Source organism: Ptychodera flava, chromosome 6 (genome assembly GCF_041260155.1).
Source record: "Ptychodera flava strain L36383 chromosome 6, AS_Pfla_20210202, whole genome shotgun sequence".
Lineage (NCBI taxonomy): Eukaryota > Metazoa > Hemichordata > Enteropneusta > Ptychoderidae > Ptychodera > Ptychodera flava.
The window spans coordinates 20,232,104-20,256,276 of NC_091933.1; the positions used below are offsets into that span (position 1 = coordinate 20,232,104).

The 24,173-nt window shown below is 38.6% G+C and overlaps 1 protein-coding gene across 1 annotated transcript; it reads right to left on the bottom strand.

Moving 5' to 3' along the window:
• Positions 1-23,793, bottom strand: LOC139135095 (uncharacterized). The gene is made up of 16 exons (XM_070702325.1): positions 23,684-23,793; positions 23,203-23,353; positions 17,374-17,515; positions 14,668-17,101; positions 14,081-14,259; positions 12,972-13,165; positions 10,506-12,325; positions 9,911-10,011; positions 9,031-9,225; positions 8,701-8,790; positions 8,177-8,350; positions 7,698-7,776; positions 7,282-7,432; positions 2,849-3,009; positions 2,506-2,562; positions 1-308 (listed from the first exon to the last, which is right to left on the bottom strand). The coding sequence occupies exons 2-16, from the start codon at positions 23,320-23,322 to the stop codon at positions 125-127; spliced, it is 6,081 nt and encodes a 2,026-aa protein (XP_070558426.1). The 5' UTR covers positions 23,323-23,353; positions 23,684-23,793; the 3' UTR covers positions 1-124.
• Positions 23,794-24,173: the final 380 nt, after the last annotated feature.

Here is a 24,173-nt window from a genome sequence, read left to right on the forward strand (position 1 = left end):
ATTTAAAGAATTCAATATCTAAAACTTCAAGCAATGAAATAATAGTTTTGTATTTCTGCCGACCCTCTGAACTGCGTGACCTCAATGACCTTTCCTCTTCAATGACCTTTCTTCAATCCAGGGGCTATCCTGGCTTCATGCACACCTCTTTGCCGGCACTTTTGATGACTCCAACACTCTGTCGTTTTCTGGTTGGTTTGGTCCAGTTCCTCTCCTGGGCATAGCCATGCTCCACCAAAAGTTTGTTGACCTCAACCTCTTTGTCATCCTCGGTGCAGTAGAGATCCACATGTAGAACACTTCCAGTTCTGTGGGTTGGTGGTGAGAGATAAACCATGCACACAGAAAAATGTGAATTTGTATGTTTGCATTGTGTGTACTCACAGGCATGCATGTACCGGTAATTCTTCATTGAAATCTCAACCCTCACAGGATCTGGATTTAAATTACAATACGGGTCTCATAAACTATAATAACTGTTTCTTAAAAAAGACACTGCGTATGTCCACACTAGAAATAAACATATCTCTACCACAAGAGGTTTATATATTGGCAGGGGAAATGATAGCTACAAAAGCAATTCTGATTTTTTTTGAAGTGTGTTCAGTATCAAGCTGGAGGGTACACCAGACTGCCATCTGTCAACCGTAGGATTATACTTTGCTTTCCACATTCTGCATCTGTTTTGGGTTATCTTCATGAATTGACAGACACATGTCCTATCTATGCTGCTGCATGGAAAAAAATTATGGTTTTTTCTCATGATAATATATATTGATCTAGTGTATGAGAAACAAACATGGATTCTATGATTGAAATCTATGGTTAAATATGTATAGAGAAATGGGCGAGTATGACCTCACCACTTTAGAAGTGTGCATTCCAGCTGTCTATCAACAGAGTGGCTTTATGACTTTAATGTTATGTGATACTGTCTTTGAGATGCTGATCCTATGAACTTTTGGGGATTAAGGAACAGATCAAGAAAGCAAAAACGTAGAAATTCAATTAGATGTTCAATTCTAACTCCAACAGATGTCTGCAGGCTGCACAGAAATACAAAGTTGCTGTAAATGGAGATATCAACCAATTTGGAAAATCATGCATACATTGGTAACTATGGCAATAGGTAGGACAAATGCTAGGTTTTACTCTAGTACTAGTGACACAGATAAGCCAAAATATTGCATTTTGGAACGTCATACATTTCACCACCGACAACGCTGCAGCCCCCTAGCCTATCACATTGTCTCCCATGAGAGATATTGGTCTGTCAGGCTAAAACATTTTCTTCTGCGTGTCTTATCACAAAGAACATTCAAGTTATGCACTAGCTTTGGTTGCAATGTCAGACTGAACACATCTGCCAAATAAATCAAACGGAGATCTTCACAAACCCGAGGGCAAAATATGTTTATGAAGTTCAAGAAGTCAGGTTTCACAGGCCATTGTCCCTAACACAAGGTCACGTATCGGGAGGGTGCAACTCACACCTCAAGAGGGCGCCATTGAAGCTTTGAAGCAATAGACAAAATTGATGAGAATTTACCAAGAGCCAGTATATTGCACCTTTTTAGTTTTTTTCATTAAAATTTATACCAGAAAACTGGAATATTCTCTTCTTCTATTCCAATAAGTATATTGAAATATATGAAGTTACAGCAACGCAAATACAAGACACTGAATCCAGACAAAGTCCACCCATCCACTGTATCACTAGATATTACACACAGTTTGTCTTGACAAGTTAAGTTGATCACCATGCATTTGAATGTGTCTTGGGGAGGAACACAAGAAACTGTATTTTATGAATACAACAGACATAATTGGAAACATCAAAAGTTACAGGTTATGGAGATATATATCGGTATCTTTGGCTGCAAACTGCTGCATGGAAATTGCCAATGAGAACATTTAAAAGTGCCTTGCTCGAGTACGTTGCTTGAGTTTTGAACTCAACATTCTCTGACAGTGAGTCTGCTTCTGTAGCTACACCTGGGTTTTGCACTCACTATCCTGTTGATTGTGAGTCTGGTTTAATACCCTACCCACTGGACTGAGATTCCTCTATTGTCTGATGAACATGTACCTAACAACAATCGCTTCAGTTATTTAGGTGACCATGTCTACCAGTCAATAGTTACTCAAATTGGGCTTCTATATTAGCTAATTACACAGCCAAAATATTATACCATTTCCGCAACATACCTTTGACTAACAATAAGATGATATTTGACTTTTCTCACTAGGATTTCACACGTATTTTTTAACTGATCATCTTGTCTGATCATCTTGTCACATTTGAAAATTATTGGTGGACTATGAATTTTCCAGGGCTTTCCAAGACTCGATTTCATTTTCAATAACTTTCCCAGGATTTTCCGGGAGCCTTTAAAATTCAGTGACTTTAAAAGACTTTCCAGATGCATAGGGACCCTACAAACGTTGTCATTAAAAAAATATGAATTGAAAGAAGATATGCCCGGTTCTATATTTTCAACCAACCTGTATTTGATGTGCCCTATAAGTCTCTTGTTGACTGTCTCCTCCTCAAACAGCTTCCTACAGAATATATGAAATAAATATACAAACAAATAAACAAACAAACAAACAAAGAGAAAAAAGATTACATTAATAAAGTTGATCTTAAATTTGCACGACACATTCATAATGGTATGGTTCACTACCTTGCCATCATACTTCCAAAGAATTCATTTCATGTCCTGGGTACTTTCCCTTCAACAATTATATTATCAGTATCTATCTGTCTGTCTGTCTGTCTGTCTGTCTGTCTGTCTGTCTCTCTGTCTGTCTGTCAGTTTGTCTGTCTATTCAGACAGACACTTACAGGGCATCTTCTGGCCAACTTTGACCTTCCTCTAAGGTTGGCTCTATGCCTGCCAGGAAGCACTCCACTGCTTGGAACGGCAGTCGCAAAAACTCCTCCTGTATTTGCCTTATAGAAGTGATGGACAACCACTCAGAATTGCCATAGTCTACGTAAAATACCTGAAAATGAAAAGTAAAGATTGAATCATGCATTTACACAACAGGTCAGGCTGTCTCTAATTTCTCATCTTTCAGGCTCTGAAAGAAAGTGTTCGCCAGTAGTAACATGGTGAACAGGTTCATCAATTGCTCCGAGAATGAAATTTCTCAGAAGGTGATGACATGTTTACAATACAGCATGTCAACAATCCGTCTGCTTGACCTTTCAATTTGCTTGCAAGTTTGTCATATCTCTTGTAGATCATTACAAACTGAAATTACAGACTGGGTGTGCACAATATATACTGTTGTATTATGCTCCAATAAAAGGATTTTCATGAGAAGTTTAGAGGATCTGTCATATCTCTGTCATGTAAAAGACGAATCACACAGTATGGCAATTTTTAAAACTTGCTCACATACTTCAACACAACTTCTACAGAATAGCTGAAACCCACATTGCTATTGAAATGGCCTATGTGTATACACTTGAACAAGTTCAAGTCAATGGCTAAATATCTTCTTATATAGCCAACATTAAAAATAGTGACAATGTCACTGGTTGCTCCCATATAATTATCAAAACAAGCTAAAATCAAGCTAAAAGATTTTTTTATCACAAATAGAAACAATTCCCCCAATAAAATAAAATTATACAAATTTCACCAGAATTTGATCAAATCTTACTGACGTCACCCGTAAAAACCTCTACACTAAGTTTCAACTCAATCGGACGTGTGGTTTCAGAGTTAAAAAAAATTTTTGATCAAAAATGAAAAAAATAGCCAAAAAATGCAAATATGCAAATTTCACCACGATTTGCCCAGATTTGAGAAAGGTCACTCCTATGCACTTCCATACCAAGTTTCAAATCAATCAGACTTGTGGTTTCAGAGAAGAAGATTTTTTGACCAAAAATGGGAGAAAATTACAAAAAAATTCATGAAAAATAGCAAGTCCAAGATACTGACCCAAGATGTGCACAATCATTTCAGGTCAGCCCAAAGTACTTACATGCTAATTTTCATCTAATCTGCTCAGTGGCTATTGAGATTTTCAATAAAATGTAAACTTGTAAACATATATACATATGGCTATGGGAGCTAACAAACGACCCAATGGTCGACAGAGCTCTGCTGTGTTATGAAGAGAGCAACATTTTGTGACATATGTATTGATGAAGAAGGTTGAGATCTTTGATAGCTCATTTCAGGATGGCCTGACCTAAAATGGCAAAATTAGCTGCAAAAATACAAAATTGATGATTTGATCATAATTATGTATAAAAATGTATACCAAATATCAAAGCTATCACATGAGTAACTTTTGAGAAACAAATATTTTGACCAAAAACGGCAAAAACTGACCCAAAAATACAAAAATTGAAGATTTCATCAAATTTCACTATATCACACTAAGAGAACCCCCAGGAACCTGTATACCAAATATCAAAGGCATCAGACAAGTAGTTTTTGAGAAACACATTTTTGACCAAAAATGGCAAAAATTGCACCAAAAATACAAAATTGCAGATTTCATCATATATTCTGTATATCATATTTAGTTTATCTGTAGGAACCTGTATACCAAATATCAAAGCTGTCAGACGAGCTGTTTTGATGAAATAAATTTTTGACCAAAAATGACAAAAAAATTCCTTATTTTGAACAAATCCAAGTTGGGCTATCCCTAGGGACCTGTATACCAAATATCAAAGCTGTCAGACGAGCGGTTTTGATGAAATAAATTTTTGACCAAAATGACAAAAAAATTCCTTAAAAATACAGATTTGCATATTTCATTACAATTTGAACAATTCCAAGTTGGGCTATCCCTAGGGACCTGTATACCAAATATCAAAGCTGTCAGACAAGCGGTTTTGATGAAATAAATTTTTGACCAAAATGACAAAAAAATTCCTTAAAAATACAGATTTGCTTATTTCATCACAATTTGAACAAATCCAAGTTGTGCTATCCCTAGGGACCTGTATACCAAATATCAAAGCTGTCAGACAAGCGGTTTTGATGAAATAAATTTTTGACCAAAAACGACAAAAAAATTCCTTAAAAATACAGATTTGCTTATTTCATCACAATTTGAACAAATCCCAGTTGGGTTATCCCTAGGGACCTGTATACCAAATATCAAAGCTGTCTGACCAGCGGTTATGAAGAAGGAGATTTTTTACCAAAAACGCCTTTTTTGGCACTAATTTGCATATTTTTGGCAGTGACAACTTCATTTGAACAAAATCTCATCTACAGCCCATCATCCATGTACACACCAAATATCAAGATGAAATGTGCAGCGGTTTTGGAGTTTTTGATGTTGACGGACAGACATACAGACATACAGACATACAGACATACAGACATTTTCCTAGCCTATAAGAATAGCTTCCATTGCCATATATACATATGGCTATGGGAGCTAAAAATTACTTGATGAATGCAGCTCCCTGAAGTTATTCTTTACGTTGCCTGAAAATTAACCCTTTTGCAGCCATGGTTTGGCCCAACCCCAATGTCTTCAATATTGAGTGTGGAACTCTATACATAGAAATGGGGTGAAAAGGCATTAAAAAATATGCTGTCGTAAGAGCAAATATAGTTTTTGAAAGCCGAAACAGGGGTTTTATTAAGTTTTGAAGTAGGGGGCTAGAATGAAACTTTAGGCGGCTTGCAGATGCCATGACCACAATGCAGTTGTCGTCGGGGGAGGGTCCGGGAGGGGGGAACGCTGAAGGCCGGAAACCCTGAAAAATGAGCTAAAATTTACTTTTTACAGCTTACAGTCACTTGAATATCTAGTATTTTCAGGAGAATTGTCAGTAGTGTTCCAGGGCAATTTGTGTTCATATCATTAAAAGCCATTTCCTGGGAGATTAGGCCTAAATATGATATTCATAATTAAAAATGATAAAATGTGGTAATGTTGACGATAATTTGAACAAGGAAAACAAGTCTTTAGAGCCTCTATGCTTTTAGGAGGTAAACTATAATGATTCACTATTATTAATGATATAAATTTGATATGTAGATGATATTATACAGTATTACATCTAGACAGGGGGATAGGGGATTCCCCCTCTGTTGAAATGTTGGCACTCCAAATTAATTTGTCAAGGACCACTCCCCCCTTCCATGAAATGTTGGCAGTCACACCTTAGAGGTACAAGTAGAACACATTAACTGGTGAAATGCCCCCGAAATTTTCTGATAAAGGGGGAAAATCCCCCTTGTTGTTGATGCCATCCTGGATGAAACACTCATAATGTTATGCTTAAAATTAAGAACCCTGATGTTTGGTATGGAAATCTGTAGATGAAGAACTTTGATACCACTTGAGAGGTAAAAAGGATAATTTATATAACGAATAATGATAAAAAATGACAATCATTACCATATTTTGAAAATAGAATCAAAGATACTCAAGGTTATTTGACTATATGGGTATGCAAAGTAAGAACCTTGATATAGGATATGACATTTGTACGTTCAGAAGCGCACATTTGGATTTAATCTGACGATCGCTTTTGAAGTGAATTCAGAGGTCTGATCGTATTGTAACCACTCTGGGCGACGTTTTTATTGGCGTCGATAGACCAAAGAGCAGTACATATCATACGTCCAGCTGGTTATACTCCTTCACAATTAAGTCTACCGCAGTGTAACGCACATCGGCTTATTAAAATTCCAACTGTAATCGGAAAGTTTTTAGTGAGAAAAAAATCAGGTCATTGCCTTCGAAAACAGTTTAAATCCACGTAATTATCCTTCCGAGTCTTGTTTCTTGGTCCACTTCAAAACCGAGGATCGTACAGCGAAGCTTGACCTTGCGATCGCTTCCGTCTTCATTTGTTCATCGACCATTTTGAGTTGAGCTAACAACGGCCGACAGGTGTAGTATGCACGTTTTCATTAGCGTATATAAAGGTCACCAAATAGGAATCAGCAATTCAGGTAGCCAATAGAATCGTCAATTGCAATTCCGATTTTTATTGAGGCAGTATACGCAAGACCGTGCTGCATCGTAGTACAAGGCGATTGTAGTAGTCGCTCGTCTTCTAAATTTTGTTTCAAATAAAAGCCGTTGAAAAGTTTGATTACACAGCTTGTGAAACTTGTCCGTATCATTTCAGAAGGTAAAAATATTTTAGCTGTGAAAGAGTTCAATTTTCCAAAAAGTAGCCGGCGAAATCATGAGAGTAACCGGTCAATTTCGCCGGCTGCCGGCTCTTAATGAAACCCCTGCGAAATCACTGGGTCTCTCTTTGCTCTCTGTACATACCTCTAGAGTAACATCTCCATTCTGTTCCTGTACATCCGTGACCAAAGCTCTGTACCATCTATTATCATCGCTGTACTGTGCAACCACTATCTCTCCTCTTGCAGGCAGTAACAAATCTGTGTCTCTGTACACTGAGTGGGCATACAACTTGCTGAAATGAAAATCACACCAATGAATTGGACATTATAACGATGCAGCCCGGCATCATGGCATTTTCTACATTAAACTGAATAAAATGTTCCAGATGAAACTTCCTATTAAACACAGGCCTTCTGTGCCACAATTCACTCAAAAAAAGTTATTATTAATCAATACACACAATTTATAAAGTTTCTTCCATCATGTTCAACCTTTGTAATATTCACGCAGTGATTGATGTACTACCTCTGTGAAGTTCAAGTGGATATTTCACTCACTTTAGTTTCTCCATCAGAGGATCTATGAGGAAAGAATCATCTTCGTCTTCACTGAGAACTCCACTGTCAGGAATGCTGCCTGTAAATCACAAACTGGGTTTATCACTCTGGCCAGTATGTCAAATCTATCTCTGTGCAAATTTCACTCACGGATGAGTATTTGCCACTGGTGCAAAGACGAAATGAAATAAACTTGTAGAAAATTGGTGGATTTTTCAATACCAATATAGTTAAAGTATATGGAGGGAACAGCTGAACTGGAGAGGATAAGAAAATGACTGAAGCAAATACATACATATGGAGATAACAAAATGAAGGTGATGACAGAGTGATGGACAAGAGGCCCACAGGGAGTTGGTGACAGATGGGTGTGGCCCTGGAAAGGTTTAATTTATTTGGTTGTCAGTGTAACTTACACAACAGATTTCCTTTGGGGCATTCCCAGAGCATGAGAAATAATGAATGAAAACCAAACTGACCTTCTGCTTCTAATTTCAACTGATCCAGAGATTTGTTACCGAATGGCAACTGTACCCAGAAGTGTAACGGACTGTATATAGCTGTGACTTCCACAGCAACCCAGCTATCTTCCTTTGGCAAAGCCACATGCTTGTTACTGTGAAAGGTTTCTTTCTTGTCATTGGAAGATTCCCCTGTGGGAAGGCATATCCAACCAATTAGAATTGATGTTATAATTATATGCAGATTGTAACAAAATTCTGTACTTTGACCTAACTTCATCCTTTGCACATTAGCAACAACTGCATTATTCCAAAAGTTCAGAAACTCATAAAAGAAAACATTGCAAAATCATGCAATACATCAACACACACTAGTCTTGTGGAAGCAGCCTGCATTGACACTGTAACACTGAAGGGCAGCAACTATGCACAACAATCATTGAAACACAATATGTCAACAACAGTGTGAATTTTTTAAATATTTTTGTATTTTTACCAAAAACTGTGTTTTTGAAGTGTAACACAAATACTTAAACACTCACCAGGTAGGCTATGTTCATAGGGACATGTTTCACCACGGTAACATGTTTCACCTTGGCTAAAAAATCTGCAAATTCTTGTCTCTTTAGCCTCTGTGTAATAAACAAAGAGGTAACCAAAAGTTTAGTTGTATTCATTTTGACAATGGTTTTCATACTGAGCAAATTATTTTAAATAGAATCAATGAGAAATGTAGATTTTCACCCAAATTTTGTTTAATTGACAATGTTAGGCAATGAGGAAAATAATAAAAGTCAGCCACTGAGGGAGCCTCCCCGACTCAAATTCACTACCCGTCATAAATGAATTTGGACTAGCTTCATATCACTTACTGTATCCTATTGTTGCAACTCCAGGGTCATCGACATCAACTTGGTAACTATTGGTGTCTGACAGATAGTGCATTGACATAGGGTCCCATTCCTTCATGTCTGACCCAGAGATGTCCAAGTCACCTGTAACACCACTACTACTTCCAGACTGGTTGGCGAGATCTTCTCTCCGGTACACCTCTGTCACGGGTTTACCTGAGGATTCGGATAGTTCAAGTGTATACATGTGTTCAGTACATTGACACTGCTCATGCTCTAAGTTGATACGATGTGCCAGTTTACTACGAAGTGTTGTTCTCTGTGACCTAACTAAATTCTGTATATTCATATAGGGTGAAACCTGTCTATTAAGGACACCTTCAGGAACGGAAAAAGTGTCCTTAATATAGAGTTGTCCTTAATAGACAGTTGAAATTCTATTCAAAGTGAAGCTTTGCTTTGATAAATCTGTCCATAATAAAGAAGTGTCCTGATTAGAGAGGTGTCTGTAAATACAGGTTTCACTGTACTGAGATACAGCTGACTTTTGAAATTTACTGCAAAATTTATAATGTGTTTGTGAATTTCGAGACAATACGAACACGGGAAATCTGGTGATGCCGGAACAATTTGCTTATTATTCACGTCATTCACAAAGCATTCATTAATCATTAACTTGAAAATGCAAAACACCTGATCAAACTTTTACGTGAAAAAGATAATTTGCCTATTAATTAAGAATGTGCGCAAATATGCATCACATATTTTCCAAATGACAAATGTGTGAATTCCTGCAAATACACCAACTGATTCAATATAAAACTTTCCTGGGGCAGTATTAACTTGTAACAGACTTTCAAGTTTATCGCACAGTGCTAAATATTTCAAAATGTGCCCTCACCTTTGATTAAAGTTTTTGAGGATGCCAATCCCAGATTTACGAGTTCCTGGTTGATGAGTACACCTTCAGAATTGGTCAACATTACTGACACAATACCATCCCTACAGCAAATGGATCACAAATAGATACTTAATTCACATTTGTTGATACCATTTCATCACAATCACTGCCACACACTACTTACTCTTCAAAATAGCTGCGCATGACCGCATCAATTATGAGTTGATGTCAGTCTACAGCTCCAAACTTAAAACAAATACACACCCAAGCTTCATTGATAAAATGTCTCATCAGCAAACAGAACATAATACATTAGAATTCCAAACATGGTGCGATGAGACAGATTCTCTGAGCTTTAAGAAGTCTAAAAGTTTAACATTTCACAGTGGCACTTTACAATCTTAATTTCACAAGGTTGTGTATTGTCAATGTGAAATATGCAAATTTTTATTTTTATGCAAATTTTCATAATCATGCTCTTTTGCTCTCTAAAGTTGCCAGGATCTTAGTTTACATTAGATATTTTTCATCTTATAAGATCCTATAGTCAGTACTTTGGAATTTTTTGTACAGTACAAGAAAGTGATGATCTTACTTTTCTGTCCAATTCTCAGATAACAGTAGACTGGTGTAGCCAGTGAGACCCTCAAAGGCAAGAACACTGTCTTCAGACCAGGTGGGTTGAACATGTTGATTGTCAGCACTAGATTGCTTTGATTGGCTGTCACTTCGGAAACCATCTGGATCCTCCTGACTTTGGTCTTCACCTTCCTTGACTTTGCCATCATCAAGAGCCTGGCCATCGGTGTCAGTGTGATTCTCATCTACGTTGACCTCAGAGTCATCCTGAGTCTGTCCATCAGTCTGACCTTGGTCATGACCTAGACAGGACTGGCCACTGACTACATGGACACAATTAATCTCATTGCAATTCAGATCAGGCGCTTCCTTATCACCTGTTTGGCTATCCTCACATTGGTCTGCTACTTTTGAAAATTGATCATTGTCTGCACTGTCAACGTCACCGCCAGTCAGATTTTCTTTTCCTGCCTGTTTTGATGGAATACCAGCTTCATCATATTCCTCTGTGTCCCTACATTCCAAGTCTGCATGGATAGGGTCAATTTCTGAAAGGTGACACTTCACAGCCTGTGCTGGGAAGTCAATGAAGTTCAAATCCAAGGGCATTATGTCACAGGCTGCAACCACTTCGGTGTTGCCGAAGTCTACATAGAACACAGTAACCATGGTATCAATTGCCCCACCTTTCTCAGTTTGGTTCTTCATCACGTCTTTCACTTCTGCCCTGTACCACTTTTCGTCTTCCCCATAGTGAATGCAGCACACCTCTCCAACTTTTGGTACGTACGAATCCCTGGTTTGAAAACCAGAGTACACGTCATTCAGCTCCTCAAGGAAATAATCAAACCTCTTGGCCTGAACACTGACCAGGTGAACATAAAACTCACCAGGGCTGACTATGTGTGACATCACCACTCGCAATTTACCATCACTGCTGACATCCAGTGGTGCTCTTTCCAGTTGACAGATCATACACACTTCATCTGGCTTTTCTTCCTTAGCAATTTCACTGCATGACAAGTCTACTTCTACTGTGGAATCAGTTTCCACTCCGCTGCAAACTGCTGCTACTTCACTGGAATCTGGTGCACTGTCATCTTGGTCTGCAGCATCCATATCTTTGGACTCACACTGCTCCTGTGTTTTCTCAGCCTGTGATGGTTCAACCATCACTCTGTCTGGACCATTCACAGCATGATCTCCTTCACTGCACTGGGTGCTGATCTCTCTGTCCGGCAGGCTTTCCTCGGAACTTGTATCAGAACTGCACTCAAAGGAAAGATCCTGACCATAACTGTCAGATTCGCCCAAAAGAGGTGTCAAAGGAAATCCAGAAACATTTTGCTGGTTAGAGCTGTCCGGAGCTCTCAATTGTTCAGGACGTGTAATCTTGTCAGCCTCCAGAATAAAATCCCTGTTGGTGTGAAATTCAGTATTTCCAGCTGTTTTTGGTTCTTTAGCCCCCTCTTCAGCAGTTGGCTTGATCATTTCCTCCCACACAGTACCTGGGATGTCTCTAATTTCACTAGACCTGGGCTCTGCAATCACCTCTCTCACTGTACTCATGTCCAGGACTCCCTCCACTTTTTTGGCCTTCCCAGACTGCACCATCAGGTCACCTACGTTGAATTTCATCACAGGCACATTGCCGCTTGACGTACTGCCATCCATCACCTGAGGAGCTGTCACCAACATAAAGCTGAGGTCGATGGAAAACAGATGACTGCCTGGCACTGTTGATATGACACCTTGGAGGGTCTTGCCGTAAACCAAGTTGGAAAAATAAAGGATTTCATCTTCTTTCCAAACTCCAACTTGTTCTGGTGGACACACCTTTAGAGAAAGACAAATTAGGGGATTATGCATGGCTTCAATAATGTTACTTCAAACAAACTGGATTCTAAATGTCTGGAAAGCTGCCAGTATATATTGCTAGACTAACACTGGTATTTCTGGGCAAATTAGAATCTTTATACTGATAAGTCACTACTTTTTTCACAGTTGTATAGTCTTCATTAACATTTATATAGCTTATTTTTCTATGAGATATTTTTAGGATACAAGGTTGTTATTCAATTCTGCAAAATTCCATCATGAATTGATCATGCAAATAGCCTGGAGATGACTAGCAGATCCACTTGCAAAAGTGTCTTATATCACACCTCTAAGGATGATATCACCAAGATTTTCTCCCTCAAATTTGCGGCTGACTTGCAGCGTGTTTGCAAGGTTATATCTGATTGGTCGATTGTCATTATTCACAGCAACTTAGGGAGTTTATTTTCATTATTCAATTATAATGGTGAGATTCTGCCAACCAATTGGATAAAACCTTTCAAATTGCTGCAAGTCGCCCCCAAATTTGCCGAGAAGGGTATATTTCCACATAGTACCTACCTATACCTCTCTCAGAATTTAGATACCCATCTACATGCCGCTGCATGAGTTGATGTGACACTTTTGAGGGTAACCCACTCACCTGGGCAAGACAGCAACAGACAGCTTGACACGGCAACTTGGTAAATTGCTCATTTAGTGTTCTAAGTCTGGTGAGCGGCAATCTCTCCCTGTTGCCATAGTCTACATACAACAAATCCACCTCTGTTGTGGACGAATTTCCATCACTGCTGCTGCTGGAAGTACTGCACACGGATTGGGATGGGCTTATACAACCTGGAAGAATTATCCAAATTTGTTCCATTGTTACTGCAAACACTGTATCATAACAACTCCAATACATGTTTATTTCTGCTCTTTGTTGTCTTCCTAAGTTTTACACAAGTAAGTGTTTGTCATCCCTTAAGCAAGGAGCAGAAGTCCTTAACAGCAGTATTACCTCTAAACTCCAAGTCAACAATAGCACTGTTCGCCGTTACAGGTTTGTTACTAAATATAACTGCACAAGCACAAAACCAAACACTGCTGCTTCAAATGCAGACAAATTTGTCATTGTTGTATGGGTAAGTGTGACTGTTGTTGCAGCTTATGAGAAATCTTACGACACATCACCTGCCTCTCCATTTTTTTTCACAACTGTGAACATGAATTGACTTAAAATGTACATAGCAACCAAAACAATCTATCAGAAACATACAACCTTCAAAAAATTGCAACATCACATTCCTAAATTACGTGTAACATTCCTTTGTTCAGTAACCATCGACTTGTCTGGTATGCATATTAAAATGTGACAGTTATACATGTACAGGAGCACGACTCATGATCTTTCAAAAATCTCCATTTGAATATTTGCTGATAACAGTCTACACCTCCACAGACTGTTGACAGCAGAATCCTGATATCTGCAAACAGCAAAAATCCTTTCTGTACAAAGGCTTCGTGTTTTGCAGGCAATGCAACAAACAGCTGTTTTCATAGGTGAAACCAACCATTCAATACTAGAAATAATGTGCAGAAATGTACACACCAATTGTGTATTTCTGTGCACGTTATACGTTTATCCATGAGTGTGTACAACTGTAATACGAAGTCATCATGACAGCCATTTTCCATAGAACACTGCAGTAGTCAGACTGTTCCATTCTATTCTGAATTCGCAGTCTAATTGCCAATAACATGATTACTTACCACTGCCGCACTTTGGAGATTTAATCTCTGATATTGCCGTGGAGGTAACATCGTGGACGGCAAGGACTCTACCTCGATACCAGGTATCATCTTTACTGAAACATGCTGCAAGCATCATCCCTACTGAGGGAACCCCTGACAGTCTCTCATCATTCTCACCTAACTGGTAGTAGAATATGCTGTAAAAATTGACATGGAGATAGAAGACAATAAAGGCTGGATGCACAAGCCTCACTATGACAAGCAACACCTTCATACAACTTTGTTTAAATTAGTGTATCTTTTCTTTTAAAAACTGTCACATTTATTTGAAAGTATAAGTTCACCATACTGAAGAGAAATAAACGTGATGCACTTGACAGTATTGAAAATTCAATGTCATATTTTGAACCACATGTCATATAAACCTTACTTTCCATGTTTTGACAAATGTGGACAGAAGTTGGCTTAAAATGACTCGCTTTGGAGTGCAGGATTTGGCTGTACGATCCTTTGGAAACAAGTAATTTAAACTTTAAGTACACTTTAGTGATGACAAACAACACAATCTACTTAACTTGTTAAAACACAGATATATGACTACTAACCACATTTCTTCAACGAGTCTGTCCAAGGAAGATTTGACCGGCTGAACCCAGAACATGTTAGGGCTGATAACATCAGTTACAAAGACATCAATACAGCTACCATCGTGAAATGTAAGTGCAGACACCAGAGGACCCATTAAAGCAACTGCTCCCTTCGCTTCAAAGAAAGTACCCTGTTTGTTGCTGGTTGAAACTTTCTCTTTTGAACTGGTGTCTGGCTCAGGTGTATGATTTGCAACTGTGGTTGTGCCATCAGCAATCTTTGGAGCTGTGACTGTTTTTGGTTTAACAGCAGCTGTTGTGTCTACCTTTGGTACGACATTTTGCGATTGAAGTTTTTCACTCAAAATATGTTGTTGGCTGGATTCTTGATTAGCTGGTTTCTCAAAAAGGACTTTCTTGTTTTCTGAACACATCGCAAGTGTTGTATCTGCCCCTTTCTCACAACTTTCATCATTACCTTTCAGTTCAGTTGTCTCAGCAGTCAGAAAATCACACTTTCCCTCTGCCACTGAGTTGAACTGTTTTTCAAGGGCTTGTTTCTCTTCTTGGGTTTGCTTCTCACTGCCAGAATTATCACCAATTGTGTCTAAAGGTACGCGGTCTGCAAGTTGTGCAACAGGATGAGGTGAAAAATCCTTTCCTTGTTTGCAAGTATCTCCCTCCTCACCACTGCCAGTCTTACTCCTACCATCCCAATCTCTTATTCTGACAGCACTCTGATCAGTGATTGGTCTTTTATCTTTCTTTTCAGGGTGTATGTGACTTTTGTCATCCGATTTAACATTTTTATGTTCGCTTTTGTCGCGAAGAGAGTGAGTATTCTTTTGTTTCTGGTTTCCTGGCTTTGATTTCTGATCACATCTACCTTGAACAAGATGATCATCATCCCACAACTGCACTTCAGACCAAACAATGTCAATATCGTCAAGATTTCTCTCCTTTGTTTTGTTAGTCACAGCTGTCTTGCTCTGTTCATCATTTTTTCTTCTACTCTGGCAGTCATCGGGGAGTTTTGAGCGAGATGTTTCGTTTACGGTAGCTTTGTCTCTGGTGTGTAATTTTCCGTTGGTCTCAACACTATTGGCAGAAGTGGAAGAGACATTTGAACTCTCTGATAGTATTTGTGGAAGAATGTTCCTAGAAACTCGTTTCCCACCATCAGAACCCGATTCTTTCTTTACTACTTTGTCCGCCTCAACTTTCATCTTTTTGAAGGTTTCCTCTTTCGGCTTCTTGCCATTAGCATTTTTGGTGTCCCTTCGATAGATAACATGACCTTCACTGTGAGGAGTCGTGTTCCGCTTGCTGTGATCTCCATCAGGACGTTGTTCTTCAGTGTGTTTACTGCTTTTTTCCAGCCATGCAAACACTTCTTGAACTTTCTCTCTTGAGATTGTTTCTCCCGGTGATTCTTCTCTCTGAATCTGTTCCCTGGATCTGTTCATTTTAGGACTGGATCTCACTTTCTCTGGGGTGTCAGCATCGCAGAAGATTGACTCTTCCACACTCCACACCTCAGGATCACTCGGACACACCTGCGCTTCCGTTATTCTTTCGACTTCCGCGACGTGTTTTGGACTTTGCCGCGTCTCCACCTTACGTGGTGTGCTCCTTGCTTTGGGTCGCATTCCTAGTCTGGAATCCTTCCTCGGAGGGACGGGCTGATTTTTCGAACCGTAGTGAGATCCATATCCGATATTTCTATAGTAACTGAACTCGTCTCTGAAATTTTTGCCAGTTTCTGTCTTCCTAAGATAATTCTCCACTCTCACAGCTTGTTCACGCCTCTCTGGAATGACACTCTTTTCTTTTTGGCCAAATTCACCGGATGTCTTGTTCTTTGTTTCCTCTCCACTGATCTTCTGACTTTTTTTATCAATGTTACATTTCTGACTTGATTCACAGGCATTCTTCTCCGGTCTTACCGAATCCTTGCCTTTTTCATTGCTCACTTCTTTTGAATGTGAGGTATGTCTCTCCTGTACTGCCGATGCTTTACCCTTGTCTTGCATGTCCACTTTACTCTCTGATGTAGATCTGTTTATTGGCGATGTACTCGCATCTTTCTTTCTAATGCTATCATCTTTACACTCTGACTTACTTTGTTCTTTTGTTGCCTTTAACTTGTGTTCACTTTTGCTTTCATCACTAGTTTTGCTCATCTCTTTCTGAGCGACTTGCGCCTGACATTTTTTCGGTCCTCTATCACTCACACTTCCACCGTCCTTCTTCTGTTGAGCTTCCTCTTTTTCTGTATGTACCTCCCTTGCATTTTTCACATCCTCATGAGCACCATCTTGTCTCTCTTTGTGGCCAGACCTGGGTGGTTTTTCCTTTGAGACCGTGGAGGCCGGCAGGTTGAATTTCCCACTCTTTGATTCTGTTTCTGATGAACTTGATGAATGGCTTGAACCTTCGTTGCCTTCAGTGTCTGCAACAAGATCATCAAGGAGGACATAAGGAGAGTGTACAAGGTCAGAGTTGAACATTTTGATCATCATAAACTATATTTTGTGAAATGTTCGCAGTGATATCAAGAAAGCAGACTGGCACAATATAAAAGAATGCTCTCAGCAACAGCACAAAGATAGATGTTGAATATAGTTATCAAACGTTACAATTAATTACTAATATGACGAAAATGCTAAATATCTGAAAGATTTAAAGAAAGTCAACGAAATGTAGTGAACATTATCAGTTTACCTGTTTCTTCTGATGGTAGCATAGCACTTATCCACAGTAACATATCCAGGCATTTACCAACTGTTGAACTTACATCCTGGTAATTTCTATGAAATCTATGTTTGTCTGTTTCTCGCAACAGTTTCCTTGCCCCAGTCGTGGCCTGTACAATGAAAGAAGCTCAAATCACTCATCATTCATGACCAAAGTGTTGAAACACAATTTACCGGTATAAAACAAAGTGATTTTGATGCCATCTTTACCAAACCCAAGTGCAACACGTACATTTCCATCAAAGCTGGGTACAACTGTAGTGTATGTTGAGTACTAATAAAAAAATGTGAAACGTATGCATTATTGGGATTGCATGACTTAGTGAAGGCATCATTTTTTGAAATGATATCTTGAGATAAGTTCATTAAACCATGTTAAGAAAGAAATACTAAGAAGAAAAGAAATTATCTTGTTATATGCAAAGGTCAAGGACACCACAAAGATGCTAAACATATAGGTATACATTTCAAATTGCCATCTAAAAGTCATATACCATGATGAGAAAAGGTGTTAGTCCTAAAAGGTGCAGTAAGTTCTCTTGTACCACACCCATATGAGGCCCAAAATGAACCAACAATTTTAACAAGCACGCTACACGACCAGTTGTTTGACTGTTATCAGTTTTGTACTCTTGACCACATGTACACTTGACAGCCTCTATGTAACCTTATGGTAATTTCTGGTGATCGAGCAGCGAGAGAAACGATCAATCACCTAGGGTAAAGCTAATTTGCTAAACGATATTTTGTCTTGAATAGTGTCGAATGAGTCATAGAATATAATATTTTTAACTTTCAATACAAGTTGAAACCAGCACTAGCTCATTTCACAGCGCCCTCAAACAGTCGATCTCGTCAATCGATCGTTTTCAATTTTCATACGCGGCGTTAGCGAAAGCTCTCTCATAGACAACCATGCAACAGAAAAATTAAAACTTTCACTTTTTATCACAGTGGATATAGACGGTTTATATTATTATTATTACATGCATTCATTATGCCAGCGAGGTGAGGACATTTTTTCTTTTTTAATAAATGCTCCGATAGTCAGATAATTTTAATATATGGTAGCCATTGTTCCCATCATACTGTAATGCAGAACTCTTCAAACTTTGATGAAGTCTGTAATTTTTGTTACTGTTAAAACATAATTTGTTGTTGCTATCTATTACTAAGGCTATATTTTTCATACATACTTAATGAATTGCACGTTGTACTGGATGCATCATTTCCTATCAAAATTGTAGTATGGTTTCATTGATGCTATTTTTATAACTTGAAAACGTTACACAATGCTATTTTCTCACTGGAATTATTATTATTATGTTGCTTAAATTTTTAAACTTACCAAACACTTTCAAGAATAATACTACAGTACATGCATTTCTTAGTGCAGTTGTCTCTCCAAACATTTAATTTTTTTAATTGTTCATAGGCTGGCAACCTTGTGTTTACTAATACCATTCATGTTACCAAGCATCACTCCAACCACAGCAGAACAATACCAGCATTTTGAAGAATATGTAAATGAGGCCAGCAAGGCCAGCATTGGTAAGTTATCGGCAGTTGGCAAAAGATTTGTATCTGACCAGCCCATCATCAAAAAGGACTTAAAAAGCAAGAAAAATACAAGAAATTCAGCCTTTAAACCCTGATATTCCAGAACAAATATGAAATGTCATGGACCCTGGCCAGGTCCCTATGGTGTGAATGTGTGTGACTTCAAGACTTGCCCCGTTGATTCATCGACTTTATAAATGGTCTTCTGAGCGTTGACAGAGGTATGAATCAGTTTATCAAAACGGACGAGCGCTTTGGAACCGAAATGTTCGTCTAGCAGGATTTTTCGATGGGTCAGCAATTTGGCGTTAATATTACGGACTCTCTTCATGAAGTCTTCCCCAATACTGATACCAGAGTTGCGTAGTTTACTTGCCTTCGAAAGAATGAGGGCTTTGTCTATAAACTTTGTCAGCATTGCTATGACCGGCCATGCTCCACGTGTTAACGGTGCGTTGTTCAAACGGTGGCACCTTTCGAACTGAATATCTTCCGAAATTTCCGGCTCATTTTTCAACACTTCTTTGACTTTCTCCTCAGCTATTTCAAAAGTTTTGTATGCGTTTTCTTGTTTCAAGCTGTACAACAATAAATTGTTCCTTCGACTCTGGTTCTCAAGATTGTCTTTGTCTCGTTGGATTTGTTCATTTTCACGTTTCAGACCCACAATTGCTACTTGAAATTCATCGTAAGATATCCGTTTAGATTTGAGCTCAGACATTTTTGCTCTTCGTTCATTTCCTCTTATAACTGGTATATTGTCCACTCAAGACTACAATCTGTCAAGTTTAGCATTCATTTCCCTCAAATCATGGAGAAGTGTATAAAGTTTTTCTACAATACCAGCCAATATAATTTTTAGTGGCAGAATCTTCACCCGAACCCGTGCTCTTGTTACCGGAACTGAGATTAGGACAGAGATAAAGACCTGCCAATTTTCACTTGATACTGTTCTGTGGTGATTCCCATTTCCCTGAATATACTTTGGACCTGTATTCTTCACATTTGGACGACTTAAGACACCGACAAAGTAACTTTTTGAGACTTATATCCGGACAAGGTTTAATTGAGTTGACTTTTACACGTCTGCATTGTGTGATGCTCCCATTGTTCTCCCCTCTAAAAATCGTTGTTTTGCACCATCATTCCAAATATATCTGCTTGGACGTGGATTACAAAGAGTACTATCGACTGCGGAAGAGGAAAAAGTATGTAACACAATAGAAATACCAACGGGACAATAATCAGAAAAAAATTGTGTAATCACATACTCTAAAATATTGAATACCATCAAGAAGATCCTTAGCAGCAATACAATAATCTACTGTACTGTATCCATTATTTTTTTAGCAAGTGGGTTTACCATTGAAATCACCAACAGTTCTACCATTCAAAATTAATAAACTGTTCGTAAAACACAATTCGGAGAGTCTACCAAAGTAGTTACTACAAGATTTCCCATTATCCATTGAAATCCTTTTTCTGAATAATGTCAGGTACATAACCCATAGGTGAGGGTCAAAAGTCTACTTCATCATGTTAATAAAACCTTGTAGCTTACAAGTTCTGGCATTAAAGTCGCCAAGAAGGATTATTTCCCTTTAAGTGAGAATAGTTTGACTGAAGAGTCTCAAATAATCATTCAAATGATGAGGTTGGCAGCTTGGCAGGATGGTGCATATTTTTCATTGAAGTACAGAATAACAACCAAATTACTAGTCACCTTGACAGAAAAAAGGGCAATGTAGGCATTATGTTAAAATAGTTCAAATTATGAAAAGAAATGAAGTTTATGATATCGAATTTAGGACGACTGGTGCTTGGTGATCTCTGTTTTTAGAGTTACCCTTTGGCGATTACCAAGACAACTCAGTCCTGTGCACCCGCAACTTTCAATAACCTTTCAAGACCATAGCCTTTACAAAGCGAAGTTTATCGCTTTAACATATATCATTATCACTGTACATTAAACTACAGGCGTGATGTGAACTGGGTAGTTTCAATAGCGTGAATAGTGTAGAGTTTATATGCTATGTTTCCACATTCTGATATCTGGCTTTTTTTTTTCATCATTGGCTTTTTAGTCACCAGTTACCATGCCAAGACCTGTTGTTGAATGAATATTTAGCAAAATGTCTACTTTTTTCGACGTTTCCCAACAGGTCGCTGAGGGCCGGCTTGGAAAAACTATTTTATTTACTCCCGACATGCACTGCCACGACCCCGTGACCGGTTGTGAAGGAAAAACTGAAAAAATACTTTATTTTCTCCAGACATGCATGGCCACAGCCCTACAACCGGTCACGAGGGAAAAACTTTGAAAACTACTTTATTTTCTCCCGACATGCATCGCCATGACCCCACGACTGGTCATGAAGGAAAAACTTTGAAAAAATTCTTTTTTTCTATCCATGTGCAATGCAACAACCCCTTGATCTATCCGTACAACTCTGGGATGCAGAGAAGCTTGACATGATGCTATAAAATACTTTATTTTCTCCTGACATTTATTGCCACAAATCCACGACCGTTGGTGATGGTAAAACTTTTAAAAGGGCTTTATTTCGAGCCATGTGCATCGCAACGACCCCAAGATTTATCCATACAACTCCGGGATGCAGAGAAGCTTAACATATTGCTATACACTTTCTTTTCTCTCAGTATCGATCCCACATCCGGGTATTGTGTGAACATGATCTCTTAACACAAGGCTCATAGCATTGTGCAGCAGTTCATGACTGATAACGGTCATACGACTGGTCGTGTCGCATGCTCATAAAAATCATTGGTTCATTTTGGGCTGGGTATCAGGCAAAAAAATTAAATTGTGCTGTTCCGATAGCATGGTTTTCAAAAACAGGGTAGGTAGGTCGGCAGGAATTTTTTTTCCAAAATATTTTTATTTTCAAATATGCATTTTCAGGGATTCAGGTCGGTCAAACACTGGCAACAACATTTCCAGAAAAATGTATCATACATATATACGAAAAAAAAACACATAAAAGACATCCTCGTTCAAGCAAAAATCAAATGCCAAGTAACGAACGCGTGATTTAACTGGTTTTTTTCTTTCTTTCTTTTTCTTTTGACTTTCGTGTTAATGTAGCTCTAAAAACTTTAGGGTCGGCTTATCGGAACAGCACAATTTTTTTGTTCGGCCTCACCACGCTGGACTCTTTTATACATTTTTATTACACCTCACATATAATCCGGGTACTGTGATTGGCTAAGCCTCACTCACGTGATATAGAACAAAAACTGATAGAACAATTGGCTTAGGTGATATAGCCCTGTCGTGTGCACTGATATAGCCTGCTACTATGTTCTGGAATACCGCGCGTCCTTTCTGCGTGTACCACATCATCGCGTACATTTGCTTGGTATTTTCTATAAAGCATTAGCTTTTGAAAAGGTACAAGAAATTAGCTGGACCTGAAGTAGACGACATCTAGTACGTTACACGAGAAAAGCTTTAACAACACTGTCTTTGTTTTTGAGAAGTTGACCTTCAACTTCATATAGCATTGTGATCGAGCAACAAATAGAACATTTCACTGTAGGGAGTCTCTAAGCAAAGTTTCCAAAACGAAAGCGTCTGTTCAGTGTAATAAAATTAATACCACACGCTTAGCACGGGCAAGATCAAGATTTGTTGCCTGCCCTCGGGTCTGGTGCTCATGACGTTAATATTGATTGACGGTATTGATGACGGTAATATTGATGATACCCTCGCCTTCGGATCGGGCATCATCAATATTACCATCATATACACCATCCCTTGGGCAGGCAACAAATCGTGATCTTACCCTTGCTGGCGTGTTGTTTTATTTAGCAAAATGCTGGCGTGTGTTATTATTTAGATACAATTTAAGATTCTGAGTATACTACATGTAAAATCTACACTCACTTTCGAAGAACTTTTAATAGTCATATGCGTTATGCTAAGAAAGAAAGTTATCCGGACTGACAACTTTCTGGAGGGACAGGTGCCTTTTGAACACTACCGGCTCTGGTGTCCGGTACAATATCTCGACAAATTTTAAACATTGACCTATGATATGTAAATAGAATACACGGCGTAATAAAGTTGAGATTTTTACTTCCGGCCCAGCCAAGCCGACCCGAACGTCAATCTCTCATGCATCGCATTCATGGACATACTGCAACTTGCAGCGTCTGCGAGTGGAAAACATTTTGTTGCTTTGAACTACATCAAATTCAGTCAACACGCGCTCACCGGCCTGACCAAATCGGACAAATACTGATGCATTTGCTCCTCTTGCTCTTCGATGACACTCAGTTTCATTCGAAGCTGTCGCTTCCCATCTTCCATGTACTTTCTTCGTGAAAGCGCCATTTCCACTTGGCGGCAGTAACCATTTAAATTGCTGTCAAAGTGATGTATAAAAACCTCTATATGTAACTACATGTGATTTATCTAACAAACACTAGTACGATTATATGTTGTGACGAAAGTACTTTTAGTGTCAAACGGGCGAAAAGTGCAAAGTTTTGAACGTGCAACGGGATTCAGTCGGCCGCCATTCTCACTCATGCGTTACATAATTAATGATCTGTCGAAAACATTCGCCGTACTTCTCACATTTCAACCATTCTGTCCGACGTGATTGGCGATCACTACATATAACCTATTCATGAGGAGATAATGTCAGGCTATTATGCACTTTTGTTTCCTTTCGTTGATAAACATCTCTTACCTTTGAATTTACGTAAACTAAAATGGCACCCCACGTGGCGCACTTCTAGTTTTTTTATGTCTGATACCGCGCACTGCTTTCGACATGTACACTCAAGGCCCACGTGAAAGAAGTAAATTATTTCAACTAAGTTAGAGAGTCTCAAAAAGGAATCCTGAGACTCGACACGATGCTGAAGTTATTTTCGTATTCGTTTTCGTATTCGTTTTCGTATTCGTATTCGTATTCGTATTGGAGTCACTGACAAAAGTTTTTATTTTTAGTCCAAATTTCGTACGTATTATATAAAAGTTCTGTCTTTACAGAAGTCAAAGTGCTTTATATATGACAATATATCAATACTTCAATATTTGAGAATGTAAGTTGAAAAAGATCCAATCTTTTTAGGCCCTAGATTGAAAGATATCGTTGCTATCATTAGAGGAGAGATTTTAAAAACAAACGGCCAGTACACAGGCACTCCTCAGCTGGGTAGTCTGTTGAATAGATC

Bases quoted from the DNA above. Each gene is read 5' to 3' on its own strand.
- LOC139135095 (XM_070702325.1), bottom strand. From the start codon at position 23,322: ATGGCGCTTTCACGAAGAAAGTACATGGAAGATGGGAAGCGACAGCTT. The intron at 9,226-9,910 runs GTGAGGGCACAT...CCGAATCCTCAG, and splicing joins CTCAAAAACTTTAATCAAAG to GTAAACCCGTGACAGAGGTG. The intron at 8,351-8,700 runs GTGAGTGTTTAA...GCCTTCCCACAG, and splicing joins CTATGAACATAGCCTACCTG to GGGAATCTTCCAATGACAAG.